We start from the raw sequence: 17979 nt of genomic DNA, 5'->3' as shown, positions 1-17979 counted from the left end.
AAAACCTGATACTATATATAAACAAAGAGCTTTTCTTATGACTGAATGGGACTGCAAACAAGTGACTGAAGGATGCTAAAAAACCAACCAAGCAAGATGTTTTTAAAACCCTTTCACACTGATTCACAGTTAAATCTGCTTGCCCACAGAATGGATATTAACCAGTTCTCTCATGATACCAAATCTTGGTATCGAGATGCCAGGCAATATAAGGAATTGCCTCTATTTCCTCAAAATGTGTACTTCAACCCAAAGAAGCATGGCATGTCCATGAAGACAGTCCCCAGACCCAGTTTCCTCGTGGGTTTCAAATCACAGACAATGCATTAGCAGACGGTGGACTGAGCTGGCCTCACTGATCACTGCTGTAAATGGGCTAACTCGTGATTCGCCCTGAGCACTCCACACCAAGATGTCTCCAGTCAAGGGAAATCAGCCCGCGGCCTCCAATAAAGCAACAGCTGCCAAGCCAGCATCTGATGAAGAACATTCGCAGACGGCGAGCGGGAAAGATCCGCCGCTAAACACTCTACGTGACATCGCAGCACCGGTGTGATGGATGAGGCAGAAAACTGCGGAGGGCGGGCCAGCTGGGGAAGCTGGGCCAGCTGCGGCCTGCACAGGACCAGTGCCACAGGCTCCTGGACCCGAGCTTTCACAGTCACAGCCACACCTCGTGTTGCAGGGAGTGGCCCACAGAGCGTCGTGACCCAGAAAATGTCACCCAGCTCCTTGGGAACATACAACACCTGATGGCTGCAGACAGCAGAGACCACCTGGGCAAACGGCTGTGAAACCGGCATTCGGATGGAACAGAAGTTAAAGTTGTACAGAGAACGTGGAAGTCTGTGCAGAGGAGGAAAGGCAGAGCAGCCCGGTACCCACAATACCACTGACGAGCTCAGGACATAAAGGGTTCCCTGAGGACCCTGCACTACGCCAGGAGTGGGCGTAAGGGCCCACAGACAGGGCTGATGCAAAGTGAACCCCCCCGGGCCTTACCCCCAGAGGGAGATTCGAATTCTGTAGGTTTGCGGTCAAGGGTATGCAGTTTTAAACAATCACCCCAGGATTCTGGCACTGTCAACCAAATGTTGGTCAGTCATGCTTGAGAAGGAGCAGGAGGGAGGGCAAAGTCAGTAGGGGATGTTGCTGCTAACCTCAGAAAAGATGTTAAACAGGAATTCTACTTCTGCAAAAGACGGGCTATCTATCCCTTAGAGCTCTTCCTACTATAAAAAGAAAACGCCCACATCAAAGATTTAAACTTTTTGGTTTTCCAAATATGTGACCGAGCTTTCACAAAGGCAGACATAACTGCTGGAGGTCAAGGGCAAGATGGGAGCACAGACCTGGAGTGCCTGAAAGAGTCGTTAGGGTGGCGGGCCCCAGGGCCCCCAGGGACCTCCAGCAACACAGAGCTCTGTTGTGAATGAGTCGTGCGGGACTTGGTAAGGTGAGCAGCTGGCTCAGATCCCGAGGTGAAGCCAGGCCGCCCAGGCCGACACCTGTAGTGGAGAGTCAACTAGAAGAGAAGGCACTCCACAAAGTAAACCGCAAGGACTCCGTGCCCTGAGATCTACGACGTCAGCCTGCAAGCCCATTTGGGGACAGAATTCACGCTTCCTGTGTGACCTGAAACTCAGGAAGCTGAGAATTTTTACAGCTAGAATTCTAAAACAGGCACACTGGAGTTTGGGGGTAGGTGCAGGAAGGAGGCGAGAATCACACAGGTGCAGGAGAAAACTTTGGAGGTAACAGATACCCTTGTCTTCTGACTGTGATGTCACTGACACACACACACCTATATGCATTGATGTCACTGACACACACACACACACACACACACCCCTGTATGCATCAAAGCTGTTAGAGACTGATGAACGTTAAAGAGCAGGTTAGATGCAGGTGAGGTGAAAGCTAATGAACTGAGAGGCAGACCTGAGAGAACTTACACGGCACGAAGCCAGATAATGAGAAGTACGAGAGGCACGGAAAGGTCTAAACCACATTTACTTTATTTCCAAGGGAGCTAATAAACACGAGAGGGATGAAGGAGGGGCAATATATGATGAACTAATGGCAGAGAACTTGTTAGAATCAATAAAAGGGAGGAGAGAGCACTGTAGCACAGCGGGTTAGGCTGGCACGTGGGACACCCACACCCTGTATCAGTGTTTGGGGTCAAGCACGAGCTCTGCATCTGTTCCAGCGTCCCGCTAATGCACCTGGGAAGCAGCACATGGTACAGGTGCTTGGGTCCCTGCCACCCACACGGGAAATCTGGAAGGAGCTCACAGCTCCTGGCTTCAGCCTGGCCCAGCTCTAGCTGTTCTGGCCATTTGGAAAGTGAATCAGCAGATGGAGGATCTTGATCTCTCTCTCCTTAACCTCTGATAATTCTGTTTTTCAAATAAATAAATCTTTTTTAAAAATCTAAGTTTTCGGGGCTGGCACTGTGGCGAGCGGGTAAAGCTGCCGCCTGCAGTGCTGGCTTGAGTCCCGGCTGCTCCACTTCCGATCCAGCTCTCTGCTGTGGTCTGGGAAAGCAGTGGAAGATGGCCCAACTCCTTGGGCCCCTGCACCCATGTGGGAGAAGCTCTTGGCTCCTGGCCTCGGACTGGCTCAGCTTCGGCCAACTGCGGTTAACTGGGGAATGAACTAGAGGATGGAAGACCTGTCTCTGCCTCTCCTTCTCTCTCTGTGTAACTTTCAAATAAATAAATAAACTTTTTTTTTAAAAAAAATCTAAGTTTTCAGATTTAAGAGACATAAAATCTCAAGTAAAATTAAATCCACACCATAGTTCAACATTGTTAAACCAAAAACAAGAGTCTTAAAAGCCACCAAAACGAAGAGAGAAATTACTTATAAAGCAAAAGCAACTGTACTCCAATTGGAATGATGAAGACAGAACACAGATGGAAACGTTCAAATGGTGGGAGTAAATATCAACATAGACTCCTACATCTGGCAAAACTACCCTTTAAGGGAAAAATAAAGACGTTTTGGACAAAAACCAAAAATTATTAGCAACAAATACTTACAGAAGGAATTTTTAAAAAAGATTTATTTGAAAATCAGAATTACACAAAGAGAGGGAGAGAGCGAGCGAGCGAGCGTCTTCCATCTGCTAGTTCACTCCCCAGATGGCTGCAACGGCCGGAGCTGCGTCAATTTGAAGCCAGGAGCTTCTTCCAGGTCTCCCTCGTGGGTACAGGGGCCCAAGGACTTGGACCATCTTCCACTGTTTTCCCAGGCCATAGCAGAGAGCTGGATCGGAAGTGGAGCAGCCGGGACTAGAACCAGCGCCCCATATGGGATGCCGGCACTGCAGGCGGCGGCTTTACCCGCTATGCCACAGTGCCAGCCCCAGAAGAAACTTTTTAGAAGGTAGTTTTTAGAAGATATGTTTTAGGAAGAAACAAAATGATCCTTTAAAAAGACTTTCCTCATTAGAAATAATGAGGAAAGCAATTCAACTAACTCTGATGGGAAAATGGCTATTTACAATAATGCGTGTGTTTAAACTTGAACATTAGATGCCAGCACAAGGTTACCTGATTGCTGCAGAACCAGGCATTCTGAAGGACAGTGTGAGGAGCCTTGAAAGTTAAATATGTGCATCAGGTGCTAAAGGGCAACAATACCTTAAAAAGTAGAAATAAAGGATATAATTTCCAGACTAAGAGTGGGGAAAATGCAAAAAATAAAAACATTCTTAATCCAAAATAGGGTGGGAGGGGAAGAGGAGACTAAATACAAAATCTAGCTTTACTTGTAGAAACCACAAGGACACAGAAGTGTTGTAAATCAATGGATGAGAAATATACCAGGTGAACAGTTGCTGAAAGACACGTGAAACAGCTGTATCCCACCAGACACAACAGACTTGAAGGCAAAGAGCAGTTTTTTGAGAGACTGGGAGTGTTACTGTCATCTCTGTCTCCAGAAGCTTTGAAACAAAAGACCCAATAAAGGAAATAGCAAAGTAAGCATTGTCCACCAGTGTGCTAAGAAAATAAGACTAAGACAGCCTGAATACATCAGACCAATCTGTAAAATCACCTGCAGGCAGCACTTCTCTATCTTGCCAGGAAAATCATTTTCACACAATATGCACCAAAATAACACAACTCACAATACATAACATTCTCAGACAGAAAGCGGCAATCCTGTTGATGATCACAAAATCTGTGCTGAAAACGAAGACTCTTACAAAAGACAGTGGTCCCCAGCCCAGAGTTGTGATGAGGAAGGAAGATGGGTGCTCTACTGAAGCCTGCAGCTTCAGGTGTGAAACGCTTGCAGCTGTTCACGGTTTCTAGGTAGCTATAAAATGACCCAGGCAGGCAACACTAAGCTGGTTCTGGACGTACAGCCATTTGTGCACCTTATCTACCTTCTATAACACAGAGACAGACACACTTACCTACCTTCTGTAACAGACAGACACACTTACCTACCTTCTGTAACAGATACACAGACACACTTACCTACCTTCTGTAACAGATACACAGACACACTTACCTACCTTCTAACACACAGACACACTTATCTACCTTCTGTAACACAGACACACTTACCTACCTTCTATAACACAGACACAGACACACTTACCTACCTTCTATAACAGACACATTTATCTAACTTATAACACACACTTATCTACCTTATATAATATAGACAGACACACTTATCTACCTTACATAACACACACACTTATCTACCTTATATAATAGACACATTTATCCACCTTATAACACATACTTATCTGCCGTATATAACACACACACTTATCTACCTTATATAATATAGACACACTTATCTACCTTATATGACACACACTTATCTACCTTTTATAATATAGACACATTTATCTACCTTATAAAAGACACACTTATCTACCTTATATAATATAGACAGACACAATTATCTACCTTTTTTAAAGTTTATTTATTTGAAAATATTATTTATTAAAGATTTTAAATATAAAAATTTATTAAAGATTATTTATTTATTTGAAAGTCAGAGTCACACATATAGGCGGGGGTGGGGGGGAGGAGAGAGGAGAGAGGTCTTCTATCCACTAGTTCACTCCCCAGATGGCCGCAACGGCCAAAGCTGCGCCATTCTGAAGCCAGGAGCCAGGAGTTTCTTCCAGGTCTCCCACATGGGTGCAGGGGCCCAAGGACTTGGACCATCTTCTACTGCTTTCCCAGGCCACAGCAGAGAGCTGGATAGGAAGTGGACCAGCTGGGATTCGAACCGGCGCTCACATGGGATGCCGGCACTGCAGGCGGCGGCTTTACCCACTACGCCACAGTACCGGCCCCACTTATCTACCTTCTATAACACAGAGACAGACATACTTATCTACCTACCTTATATAACATAGACACAGACATACTTATCTACCTTATATAATAGAGAGACACACTTGGGACTGTCCCTCTTATTTGAAGTGATCTTGGAAACTGTATTTCCTATATTTTAAAAGAAAAATAAGGGCAGATGGCATAACCACGCATGGAAGTAACAGAAGGACTGAAAGTGAACCTAGGGACCCATGTAGATACAAGTCACCACACGTCCTAATCATCTCTGTTCCCAAAGCTTCACAATGAACAGATTAAATATAAGAAAAATATAAAAGCAAGCTCAGTACGCTAGGACATGAAGGGCGACAGACACAAGCCAGCCCCACCTCCAGAATCACCAGCAGATGGTAAGTATGAAACGGAATGTATGAATCAGACGCCATGGAGATGCCAATGTGGATCTGACAAAAGTTAGGAAGCAGACTTTAGAAAATCCCCTCCAGGCCTCATAGCAAGATGTGAAGAATTTTAGGCTGTACCCTGAGAGGTAAGTCTATATGCCTGTTGCAGAACTATACTGCTTACAGTTTTAGATGACCTCCTCCATCTCTTATTCCCTAATTTTTGACTGGGATCTTTTTCCAATTGCCTTAAAATACATATAATTAACTCTGTGTTACATAGAGAGCTCAGCATATAGGGGTTCCAAATCCATAAGAATCAGTGGTATAAACACCATCTTCACTGTTACAATGATCATATTAAATGTTAAAGGCAACAGGTCTAAGTTTAAAAGGGACAATATAATTAACATCAAGTACCCGGTAAAAATAATAGAATTAAAAAGGAAGGAAGGCCCAACATGGGAAGCAGTCCATGCAGCAGACTCCTAGAATGACTTTCGCAGTAAGTAACACTCTGAACTCAGAATCAACCCATAAGGCTTCCTGGTTGGGCTGAAAGGCCTGCAAGAGCATCTCAGGCATGGAGTGCCAAGACCCTGTGACAAAAAACACCCTACATGGATGATCTCTGTGAGACCTCAGAGGAAAGGAAGGGTCATCAAAGGAGGAGACACTCGTCTCTGAAGGGAGAGAGCATCCTCTTTGCTTATGGTCGTGTCCAAATACCGACTGGAGTCTATGGTCACAAAGGCCTCCACAGCCCTGGCAGCTCACAAGAGCCTCGGGTGATCACGGACATCATAAAAAGGGTGTTAATTTTTCGCTCCCCCATTCACGGAGGAACGACACTAGACCCTGCGCTGTTCTTTTGTCTGCTCGGCCCTTCCCGGGTTTGCTGCTGGTCCTTCCCGGGTTGGCTGCCGGCCCCTCCACCTCCGTGGAGGGGCAGCACCCCCTGCCACTTTCCCAGCTTCCGCAGAGGAGTGGCACGCTGCCGGCCGGCTCTCTCGGGGGCTGCACAGGTGTTCCTTCAGATAGATGTTCCCCTTAGATGTTCCTGGTGCATGTTGTCTCTCTCCTCCTTTATAGTCCTCTTCCACCAATCCCAACTCTGCTACCCACACACCAAGCACGCTGTTCTCCTCCAATCAGGAGCAGGATCAGCTCCTGCAGCTCATCAAATTGGCGAGAGGCAGCTGTGTAGAGGTTGTTTGGTCTCTCTCAGCGCCATATTGTGGGAGAGCAGATGCATAGAATAAGTCTTAATTCCAGTAACTTGGTCTAGTCTCAGTTGCTCCCCACATTAATTGTTAAAGGAACAACAGTAGTCACTGTGTACTTGCTCCCCACGTAGGACCTCTGTCCCTACTGATTGTAATAAGAATCAACTGCAAATTCTCTCCCCAAACTGTACTCTATATGTTGTGTGTGGGCATGGGGGCAAATTGCTGAAATCTAAGATTAGCATAGAGTTGGTCCTCTGTATATAAAGTCATATTAAAAATGATCCATAATGATAGGGGATGGCAGAGGGAGGTGGGATGGGAGTGGGGTGGGGGCCATGGGGGAAAGAACCACTATATTCCTAAAGTTGTATCTGTGTAAAAATGCATTCATTAAATAAAAGAAATTTAAAAAATTAATTAAAAAAAGATGTTAAGAATTAACAAGCCAAAGGCCTTCACAGCTTCACAACTGAACCCATCTTGGCTATAAAGGGAGAAGTGTCCGTAAGAGCCACACCTGAAATGAAGTGTGTCAGCGGGACAGTGCTCTTCACATTCAGGAAGGGAGCTCTCAAAAACGCAGAACGCCAAACAGTACCAGAAGCCACGAGGTGGCCCTGACCCTGTGATTACGTGCAGACTGAGCAGTAAGAAACACAGCATCTGAGCCAGCGGAGCTCAGGAACCCAGCTCAGCCTCCAGTCACCTCTGGGAGGGTGACTCAGGCAAACACCCTCTCGTGGATCCCGGGGGCACCCCCACCAGGCCTGCCTTCCTACCAGCACCCTACAGCTCCCCAGCAGTCTTCTCCCAGCTGCACTCACTGTGGACCCGGGTCTGTAGCTCACTCACGGCCAAGTGGTTAACGCTGCTAACTATCACCTTGTTCACCACACCAGATCTGCAAGCCCGTGGGGGAGTGCCAGAGACAGCGCTTTAATTCAGACTTCACTCGGCCCAGTACAAACGGTCACATTCTGAAACCTTCCTCCTGCAGGAGGCGGCCCAAGGACATGTGTGGTCTAGAGAGCAGCCCTCCACTAGGAACAAGCGAGATGCAGGAACACGTCTCAGCTGGTTAAGTCAACGAACCCACAGGACATTAACAAGCAAACCAACCCTTCACTGATCACCTATGGAGGATATTGTTTCTACAGAAACGGAACCACAGGACAGCTCCACTGTTGATGAAGAATTTCACAACTCCCTAGGTAATACATGAGGAAGAATGACAGAACTGGAATCGCAGTGATGTGAGGCGCCTACTGAAGCAGTGGACCTGAGGGATGACCACGAATGGCCTTCAGCAGAGGGACAACCAAATGCTGGTGCTTCCTGTCCTATTCGTGCCAAAGGGGAAAAAACCCTGAATCTGATCGAGCAATTTTCCAAATACAGTTGTATAGGAGAGAAGGTAGAGGAACACATTAAATAAGACTGTAGGTTTGAGATCAGCGTATCTAGAATGTGGGAAACCCAAGAGCTGTTCTCTTCAACACATACATTAACTGCAAGCTACAAAGAGGTTTATATTTGGGAAATATGAACACTGATGGGCTGTTTAGTGATATCAAGGAATTAACTAATTTTTAGATATGACAATGACACTGTTATGCATTTAAAATTCCTTTTAGAGGCAAATACCCTGGTAATTGGGATTTGCTGAAAAGTAATCTGGTGAGGGTGAGGAATGAGGACACTGGCGGGAACTGGCCATTGCTGCAGCAGAGGGCAGTACCCGGGTCTAGACACTCCGCCCCTGGATGTTTCTACCAAACTATGTGCAAAGCAGCAAAACACGGCGGGCACTGTTAACCTCCGGTACCGGTCCCCCCTTATCTGGATCCTGTTCCAACCCAACCGCTGAAAAATGTTATGAATCAGGAACTTGTAAACACCAGCTGCATATTTCATATTTAAATGATTAAGAAGCAATCTTATATTTTAAAGGCATGTACCAACATATTAATGGGGAAATGATTTGGTGCCTGGGATTTGCCTCAAAATAAGCCACAAGATTGATGTGAGGGAACGGGAATGACAGGAGATAGATTGGCTGTCAGCAGATGACTGCTGAAGGTGGGTGATGGGCAAAGCGTGTTCTTTCACACTGTTCTCTCAATTAGGGTCTACGTTTTCCAATATGCAGCACTTTAAAACACAAACCTATGGTGCTGGGAGTCAGGACAGTGGTTACTTTTGGGTGTGAAAGGCCCGTCTTCGTGGCTCCGCGCATCTGGTGGCTGGGATGGCAGGGCAGGCCCCAGGCGAAGCCCGGAGCAGGAGCCGGGCTGCCACACACCCAGCGCTGTGGGCCGCGCCTTAGCCACAGGCCGAACGCGGTCCCAGCCCGGGCCCCAGGAAGGCTGGCTCCGCGTAGACTCAGGCACACAGTCTTTCTGTTACGCGCATCACACCGCGACACCACACACACTTAAAGGAGGGCGGCCGCGGAGCGGAAAGGTACACAGCACCGCGCAGCCCACGCACACCAGGGCCCGCGGCCCCGGCCGGAAGTACTGCGCACCCGGGAGACCGCGATGCGGACGCACCCAGGCCTCGGCAGCGATAACCCACCCTCACTCCAGCCCTCCCCGACAGGCCCCTGCGCAAAGCCCGGAGAACTCCCAAGAACCGCACGCAACTCCGAGGGCCACAACGCCCCAAGCCGCAACCTGGGCGGAGGCGACGACGCACGCCGGAAGAAGCCACGCCCGCTCGCCCAGCGGACCGCCCCCCGCCGTCGCGCTTCCCAATGGGGACCCGGCGAGCGAATGCCTCATATCGGCCCTCCTGGCTCCGCCAATCAGCGGGCCCGCTCCGAGCGCCTCACAGCCCTCCTGCTCCTGGCGCCCAATCACAGGGCTCCACATGAGGCGCGCGGCCCCGTGCGCGCGCGCACGCTCCCCGCGCCCCCACCGCCCCGGCGGCGAAGTCCGGCAGGCGTCACACTGCCATCTACTGTCGACTTCTGGGAACAGCGTCCGCGCAGCGCGCTGCCAGACACAGCAGGGTGCAGGGCCCATGGCCCAACCCAAATGCTCAAATGAAAATTAGCTCAAATGAAAATTAAAGGAAGCGGTGGGAACGTAAAAGCGAAAAGAATGTTTGAGAGAGACGCTGGTAACAGAATTACTGTCCGTTGAACAGTAGAAAAAAGTGATGTCTCAAAAGGTCTTTCCCAAGCAGTTTGACTTCCGAAACCCTTACGCGGGTGCAATCTTGAGTGGCCGCATGCATATCTGTGCCTCCTTAAACTCCAGCTCCTCTGCTCTCAGTTCAGCCGCCTGCTAATGCACACCCTGGGAGGCAGCAGGTCCCGGCCACCCATGGCGGGGATCCAGCTTGAGTTCTGGGCTGCAGAACCAGCTGATGAAAGCGAGAGCTCTCTCTCACTCTGCCTTTCAAATAACACAGAAAGAAAGAATAAAACAGCGCCCTTCACCCCACCTGTTTTATGCCTGCTTTATGGCGGGCACTATCATCCCGGATTCACGGAAGGCAAGCAACCCTGGAAAGCTGCGGAGTTGGCACTGTGACCCAGTCGTCCGCTTCCTCAGTGCAGCAGGTCAGGCTGACAGGGAAGGCACACGTGCTGAGGAATGAGGGCAAGAAAACTCCAGCTGGCCGGGCAGGGAAGCTGGACACACAGAGCACAGCCTAGGCAGAGGGCCCAGCATGCACGGCGGCAGGCAAGCCTTCAGGGGAGGGCAGCTGGTGTTGCTTTTCCAAGTACATGAGTCAAAGCCGGGAAGTAGACAATTACCCCACGTGATATTAACCCACTGCAGATCACTAGGCAGGTGGCCTCTCTCACTCAGGTGCCCATGCCAAGTTCCCCTAGTTGGGTGACGACTCCAAACAGCGCAGCCTCACCCCTCATCGCCTCTTCTTTCCTCCCAGCCTAGGACGATGTGCAGAGTCCACTCTCCTGGAGTCCGCCATTTCACAGCAGTTTGCTTCTGATCCGTACACGGCGCATCAGAACAAGCCTTATCCATCTGCGGCCCTGTGGTGCCACGGCTAGCACGGTGGTTCCCCAAACAAGTACTACTGGCCCTGTCACAGTGACTGGAGGCAGTACTGGCACTCAATGAGTAGAAGACAGGGAAGCTGGGTGACCTCCCATGCTGACTGTCCCCCACAGCAAAGCCCTGTCTCTATTGGGTGGCAAATACGGAATAGAGGAGAGCAAGGAAGACCTCTGGAGATAAACTGGTGTTGCTGGCATGAACTCATTGTTTCTGGAACACATACCTGTATAGACACACATGTGGGGTTTTGTTTTTTTAACAGCTCCCATCTGCTGGTTTGCTTTCCAAATGCCAGCAGCTGCCAGGGCCCAGGTAGAGCCCAGAGTGGAGAATGCAACCCGGGTCTCTCATGTGGGTGGCAGAAACCCAGCTACTGGAGCCACCACTGCTGCCTCCCAGGGCCTGCACTCTCGGGAAGCTGGCGTCAGGAGCCAGAGTCAGGCACTGAACACTGCCACTCCAGTGTCGCATGAGGCCGTGTTAACCACGCCCTCACTGTGTGTATGTTTATGTGTATGTGGGTTCGTATGTTTTGCAGCTCTGTCCACTACATGGACCACAAAGCAAAAATACCATAGTAGCAAAAGGGCACTTACTGCCCAGATCTTGGTTTCCAAGGCCATTCCTCACTACGAGGAATTAGAGGTCCTCAAAGAAATGGTTGATTCCAGGGCTAGGGCGGGAAAGGTACAAGATGAGGCTGCAATACTTTGCTATGTGAGAAAATCTCATGTAAGCTATGAGAGAGGAGGAGAGAGTGGAAGCCAGCATTCTGAAGAGGCTTCTACTAGCCAAACTGGGACAACTGGAACACCACAATAATTAAGCATAGTAGTGAATCATTTAAAAAAACCGGGAGTGGGCATTCGGCCTAGCATTTCTGACTCTGCCCGGACACCTGCATCTCTTACTAGAATGCCTGGCTATGAGGCCCTGCTGCATTCACAACTCCAGCTTCCCGCTAACGCGCATCCTGGAAGGAAGCAGGCAGATGGCTAAAGTAGGGGGGTCCCTGCGGCCCCTGCTGGAGAACCACACCGAGTCCCCGTTCCTGATGTCGGCCAGGCCTAGTCCCAGCGTCGTGGGCATTCAGAAAGTGAGCCAGCAGAAGGCAAGTCCCTGTCTCTCTCTCTCTCTCTGCCTTTCAAATGAAAATAAATGAAAGGGGGTGGGCATTGTGGCACAGTGGGTCAAGCCACCACTCCGGATACTTGCATCCTATGTTAGACTGTCTGGGATGGAGGCCTGCCCCTGCTTCTGATCCAGCTGCCTGCTGATGAGCACCCTGGTAGGCAGCAGGTGAGGGCTCAAGTGCTTGAGTCTGTCACCCACATGGGACCCCTGAATGGAGGTCCTGGTCCCCGGCTTCAGCCTGCTCAGTTCTGGCTACCGGCTACATTTGGGGATTGAACCAGTAGATGGAAGATTTATCTCTCACTCAGACTTTGAAATGAACTTTTATCTCTCACTCAGACTTTGAAATAAACTTCTAAAAAGTAAATTAAAACAATTTTAAGGCCATAAATTGATGAGATTTAAATATACTGTAATACAATAAACAAATGAGAAAGGAAGGGCTCTTGCTCTGAATGCAATACTGAGTGTTAACTGGTAAATGTGGACAGACTGTTGGATTTGAAAACTGCAACCACCCCAGTAAAACCTGATTCAGGCTCAAAGCATGAAGGAATACAAATCTAAGGAGAGACCTTTGCATTGCATGAATGTGTCTCCCCACAGACGGGCCATTAGTCAGAAGGGAGAAAACCCTAACTCCACATGGAAAAACCAGACACATCTGACGAGGGGATCACAGCTGACGTTAGCAGTGACGGCAAATGACTAACAGGTGTATCTAATACCATACTCTGACAGGTGTGGGGAGCAACTCGGACTAGACTAAGTTACTGGAATTAAGACATTCTATGCATCTGCTCTCCCACAATATGGCGCTGAGAAGGGAGAACCCGCTTCTACACAGCTGCCTCCAGTTCAACCAATAAACTGTAGGACCTGCTCCTGATTGGAGGAGAGCAGCGTACTTGGCGTGTGGGTAGCAGAGTTGGGATTGGTGGAAGAGGACTATAAAGGAGGAGAGAGACAACATGCACCAGGAACATCTAAGGGGAACATCTATCTGAAGGAACACCTGTGCAGCCCCCGAGAGAGCCGGCCGGCGGTATGCTGCTCCCCCGCGGAAGTGGGGAAAGTGGCTAGGGGGAACCGCCCTTCCACGGAGGTGGAAGGGACGGTAGCCAACCCGGGAAGAACCAGCAGCAAACCCGGGGAGGGCCGAGCAGACAAAAGAACAGCGCAGGGTCCTGTGTCGTTCCTCCACGAAGAGGGGGAGCGACAGACAGGAACACAAAGTATCCGAGAATTATGAGTATTCTGGCCGAAGAAGCATAAGTTGAATGTATTCATAAGAAACAGCACACACACTCAGAAAGAGGAATATTCTATTAAAAAGAGAGAGAGAGAGAGAGAGAGATGGTGTGGGGTGGTGGTGGTTAGGCATTTAGCCCATCAGTTAGGGCACCCACATTCCATGTTATAGAACTTGGGTTCAGTGCCCAGCTCTGGACTCCAACATCTTGCTAATGTAGACCTGGGAGAAAGAAGCAACGTCTCACGTACACCTATGTGGGAGACCTGGGTTGAGTTGCTACCTGGCCCAGTCCTGGCTGTTGTAGGCCTCTGGGCAGTAAACCAGAAAATGAGATCTCTGTCTCTCAAAGTACATAAAGTTAAGAAAAAAGAGACTGGATTCTTGGAAAAAAAAAAAAAAATGATATTGTCCTAAGAAACAACAAATACGAAATTATTTCAGATTAAAGGATACTGTAGTAGTCAGGTACTTAGTTGTGGTAACTATAAACTAAGCCAAGCTACTCAAAGGTGGTGGTTTATTTTGGTTCAAGGTTCGGGAGGTTCAGTCCTAGACTGGGCGAGCCCATTAGTTCAGCCATCTGGTGCAGCAGAGGATGACCTTGGCAGAGCTGTACACTGAAGGATCACTTTTCGGGCCTGGAAGCAGACAGGGAGTGGCTAGGCCTAACTCAGGCTTACCTAATCAACCTCTCACAGGAACTGCCTCCCAAAGACACACCTCCAGTGATTGCAGGACCCTCCACCTACACGCAGGCCTACCTCCTACACACCGTAACTCCTTCAAGTCTCCACCCTCCCATACCATTAACTTATGATCTTGGAGATTAAAGGCCTGCATGGACTGCAGACCCCAATGATGATCAAACTATAGTAGACATTAAAGAGACAATGACAACTAAATGTACTATGATACTGGCTGAATCTTGTATTGGAGAAGGAAAAATGCTTCAAAGGACATTATTGGCTTAACTGACAAAACAGGTTATAAATAACTGAGTTTTGTAAGTACTACGTTAATGTTAAAACCACTAAAGTTAGTAACTTTGCTAAGGTTAAACAAATAAGAGAATTCCATTACCTCAGATAATGTACTCTGATATATTCAGCAGAAAAATCTAGAATGTATGCAGCAAACTCTCAAATGGTATTTAAAAAATGTACATGCAACTGTGTATGCATGTATGTGTGTGTGTATATATATACAGAGAAACAAAAATATGCATCAAAATAGTAATAGTGAATAAAGGACAGAGAAGAGCTCTTTGCAATATTTTGTAAGTTTTAAATTATTTCTAAATAAAAAGTTATAAAGATTTGATCCACATACTATGCCATCTGTGACATGGCAGACATTCATAAAACTTAATAAAAAAAGAATAAAAAGCCCAAGATTTTGAATCATTTGGAAGAAGGAACGGTTTGTTTTGTAAATAAAATGGTGTCTATGACAATGACACTCCGGGTGTCTGAGTGCACCAATATACCAGATCTGTCCCATCCACATTTCCGTCTTCACATTCATAATGATTCCACATTAAGTAGACTCGACACACCCAGTTATCTCAATATGGTTTTTTAAATAAACTCTTTTTTTTTTAAAGATTTATTTATTTGAAAGACAGAGTTACAGAGAGGCAGAGGCAGAGAGAAACAGACATCTTCCATCCGCTGGCTCACTCGCCAGATGGCTGTAACAGCTGGAGCTGGGCCAATCTGAAGCCAGGAACCAGGAGCCTCGAGCCTCTTCTGGGTCTCCCACGTGGGTGCAGGGACCCAAGCACTCGGGCCATCTTCCACTACCCTCCCAGGTCACAGCAGAGAGCTGGATTGGAAGTGGGGTGCCCACACAGGAGGCCAGCACTGCAGGCAGAGGCTTTACCCACTACACCACAGTGCTGGCCCTTCAATGTGTTTTTCCTAAGCATTTATTAATATTTTGAAATGCATATTATTTATTGTAAGTTACTTCCCTTTTTGTTTCTCCTTTGTATCATAGTAAGGAAATTACACTGATTTTTAAAATATTATGTGTTGATAGATTATATCACCTAAGAATTTAATTTCAAGATAAGAAAAGTATTATCAAGTCTTTGTTGGGGCCAGCGCTGTAGCATAGCAGGTAAAGCTGTCACCTGCAGTGCAGGCATCCCATACGGGCACCAGTCTGAGTCCTGGCTGCTCCACTTCCAATTCAGCTCTTTGCTATGGCCTAGGAAAGCAGTAGAAGATGGCCCAAGTCTTTGGGACCCTGCACCCACATGGGAGACCCAGAAGAAGCTCCAGGCTCCTGGCTTCGGATGGGCACAGTTCCAGCCTTTGCGGCCAGTTGGGGAGTGAACCAGTGGACGCTGGTTCTCTTGCTCTCTGTGTAACTCTTTCAAATATAAAAAAAAAAAATAAAGTTTTTATTAAAATAAAAAAATCTGCGCCGAAGCTCTTACATTGACAATCAGACTGCAAATTCCTTATGGAGAGCCCACCATTACTCAGCTTCAGATCCTCCACAGCTCTGCCCACACCCCCACTCCAGAACTCACAAGCAACGCTGCTTACGCAATCACATTGTCAGGGAAGAAAATGATGATTTCTCTGAAACTTCCAATAGGGAGCCATTATTGATGGCCACGTGTGCTGCACTCACAGCAAGAATCCATTAACCAGGGGGAGCTTTAGTCTTGCCTGACTTAAGCCCAAGGAAACAATGAACGGAAACTGTGGGACAAATACTAGATCAATGCTAGAATCAACCTAAAAATGACATGAGTCTTGTAAAACTACCACCAATCTACTTACTTTACCAATATCTGGATGAGGTTGTATATACACCAAAGGCCAGGAAGAACCACAAGTCTAAGTCAGCACATTTTCAAAAATGCTCATGGGGGCTGGCACCGCGGCTCAATAGGCTAATCCTCCACCTAGCGGCGCCGGCACACCGGGTTCTAGTCCCGGTCGGGGCGCCGGATTCTTTCCCGGTTGCCCCTCTTCCAGGCCAGCTCTCTGCTGTGGCCCGGGAAGGCAGTGGAGGATGGCCCAAGTGCTTGGGCCCTGCACACCATGGGAGACCAGAAGAAGCACCTGGCTCCTGCCTTCGGATCAGCGCAGTGCGCCGGCCGCAGCGCGCCAGCCGTGGCAGCCATTGGAGGGTGAACCAACGGCAAAAGAAAGACCTTTCTCTCTGTCTCTCTCGCTGTCCACTCTGCCTGTCAAAAAAAAAAAAAAAAAAAAAAATGCTCATGGGGACAGTGATTTCTTTTAGGCCTTGGTATTTTTTATAATAAGAGGCTTTGCCCTGCGTAATATGACACAGGATATAGGATATAGGAGACAGGAAGTATAACTACAAGCCCACTGCCTGGGAAGATGTTAATCCAATATCTTCCCTGTCTGGCTACAGGAGAGTCTAACTTTGCCTTCAAACCTGGTGATGCAGAAGTGTCAAAATGAGTCCTGACATCCACAGAGTAGTTATGAGAAGGAACAGACTGACAATAAAAAGGGAAGAAAGTATAAAACATAAAAATCTGTACAACAGAGACAGGCTGCATAAAACTGTATGGTAGAAATGGACAAGGCACAAGAAACAAAAGCACTGTTTATCTAAATTAAGGAGACTAACAGTCGAGGCAAAAACACAATGGTAGAAACATACAAGGTGGCAAAAATGATTCTGTCCTAGGTAAAAGCGTAATTCGTTCTAATACTTAAAATGTGCTCATCCGAATTGAATCATCGTGAACGCATCACTCAGACACCCATCAGATGAGTACACGGCGATGCATGAGCATGAGGAGTGCCTGACAGTGACGGGAGCAGCCCAACAGGTACCTACCGAGGTGGCAGTCTTCTCTCTCTCTTGCTTCCCACTTGCGGCTGTCCACGTACGCCGCAGAGAGCAGGCACCTCTTACCTGAGGAAGAAGACAAGGATCTCAACAGGCCTGGTTTCACAACAGGTGCACTTCATCTCTGTTTCATTAAACATTATCTGTAACAGTTTCAACTACCAGATTTTATATACATATATTTTAAAAGTTCTAATACAGTCCCCTACAGTGCCTGGTTCACAATTAAGTTCACAACAAAAGGCATTCAACCTCTGACAAGTAGAAATGCAAAAAACTGAAACCTTCACAATAACTTTATGGGTAAAAACGCTGATAATTTTGTTCCTGTCACCTTAGGGCTAGAAGCCATTTGTTACCACTAACATACTGCTCAGGTGAGCCCTAATAAGGTCATTTAGAAGCCAAAACACCTGCTCACTAACTGAATACCTCACATCATTTGTCCTAATCATTTCCATCTGACTGGGATCAGCCTATTTAGTCTACTTTCACATACAGCAAAGAGCAGTATCTTACAGAGCGACCCAGGTGGGAAATTCAAGAAACTCTGTAAGCCAAAGCGGAGGTAACAAGACAGCACAGCTGTTTTCCCGCATCAGGCACAATGCCTGGCCTGTGCCAGTGCCTGGTAAACATGAGCTCACGGAATGAATGAATGAAAAAGAAAGGCAATTTCATCAAAACTAAAAATGTCTGGGGACAGCAATGTGGTGCAGTAGGGTAGGCAGCTGCCTGCAACGCTGGCATCCCACAGCC

At 47.7% G+C, this 17979-nt stretch overlaps 1 protein-coding gene across 7 annotated transcripts in view; it reads right to left on the bottom strand.

Annotated features, from left to right (window-relative positions):
• The window catches only part of MRPS27 (mitochondrial ribosomal protein S27), a 100707-nt gene that overhangs the window by 74004 nt on the left and 8724 nt on the right, over window positions 1–17979 (bottom strand). For 3 of the 7 annotated variants that reach the window (XM_051833255.2, XM_051833253.2, XM_002721108.5), the window contains exon 2: window positions 17209–17286. Coding sequence is in view for 4 of the 7 variants with exons in the window: in XM_051833253.2 (XP_051689213.2) it covers window positions 17209–17286 (78 nt within the window). In the remaining 3 variants the exon portion in view is untranslated. Of the gene's footprint in view, window positions 1–9117; window positions 9668–10401; window positions 10653–17208; window positions 17287–17979 lie in introns of those variants that run through there. The other 4 variants (XM_070056565.1, XM_051833256.2, XM_008274529.4 and 1 more) reach the window with 4 other exon arrangements.

The sequence above is a fragment of the Oryctolagus cuniculus genome, chromosome 14 (assembly GCF_964237555.1).
Source record: "Oryctolagus cuniculus chromosome 14, mOryCun1.1, whole genome shotgun sequence".
In the NCBI taxonomy this organism is placed as follows: Eukaryota; Metazoa; Chordata; class Mammalia; order Lagomorpha; family Leporidae; genus Oryctolagus; species Oryctolagus cuniculus.
Note: the sequence above shows the minus strand (reverse complement) of the source record. Positions and strands in the feature narration are given on the sequence as shown.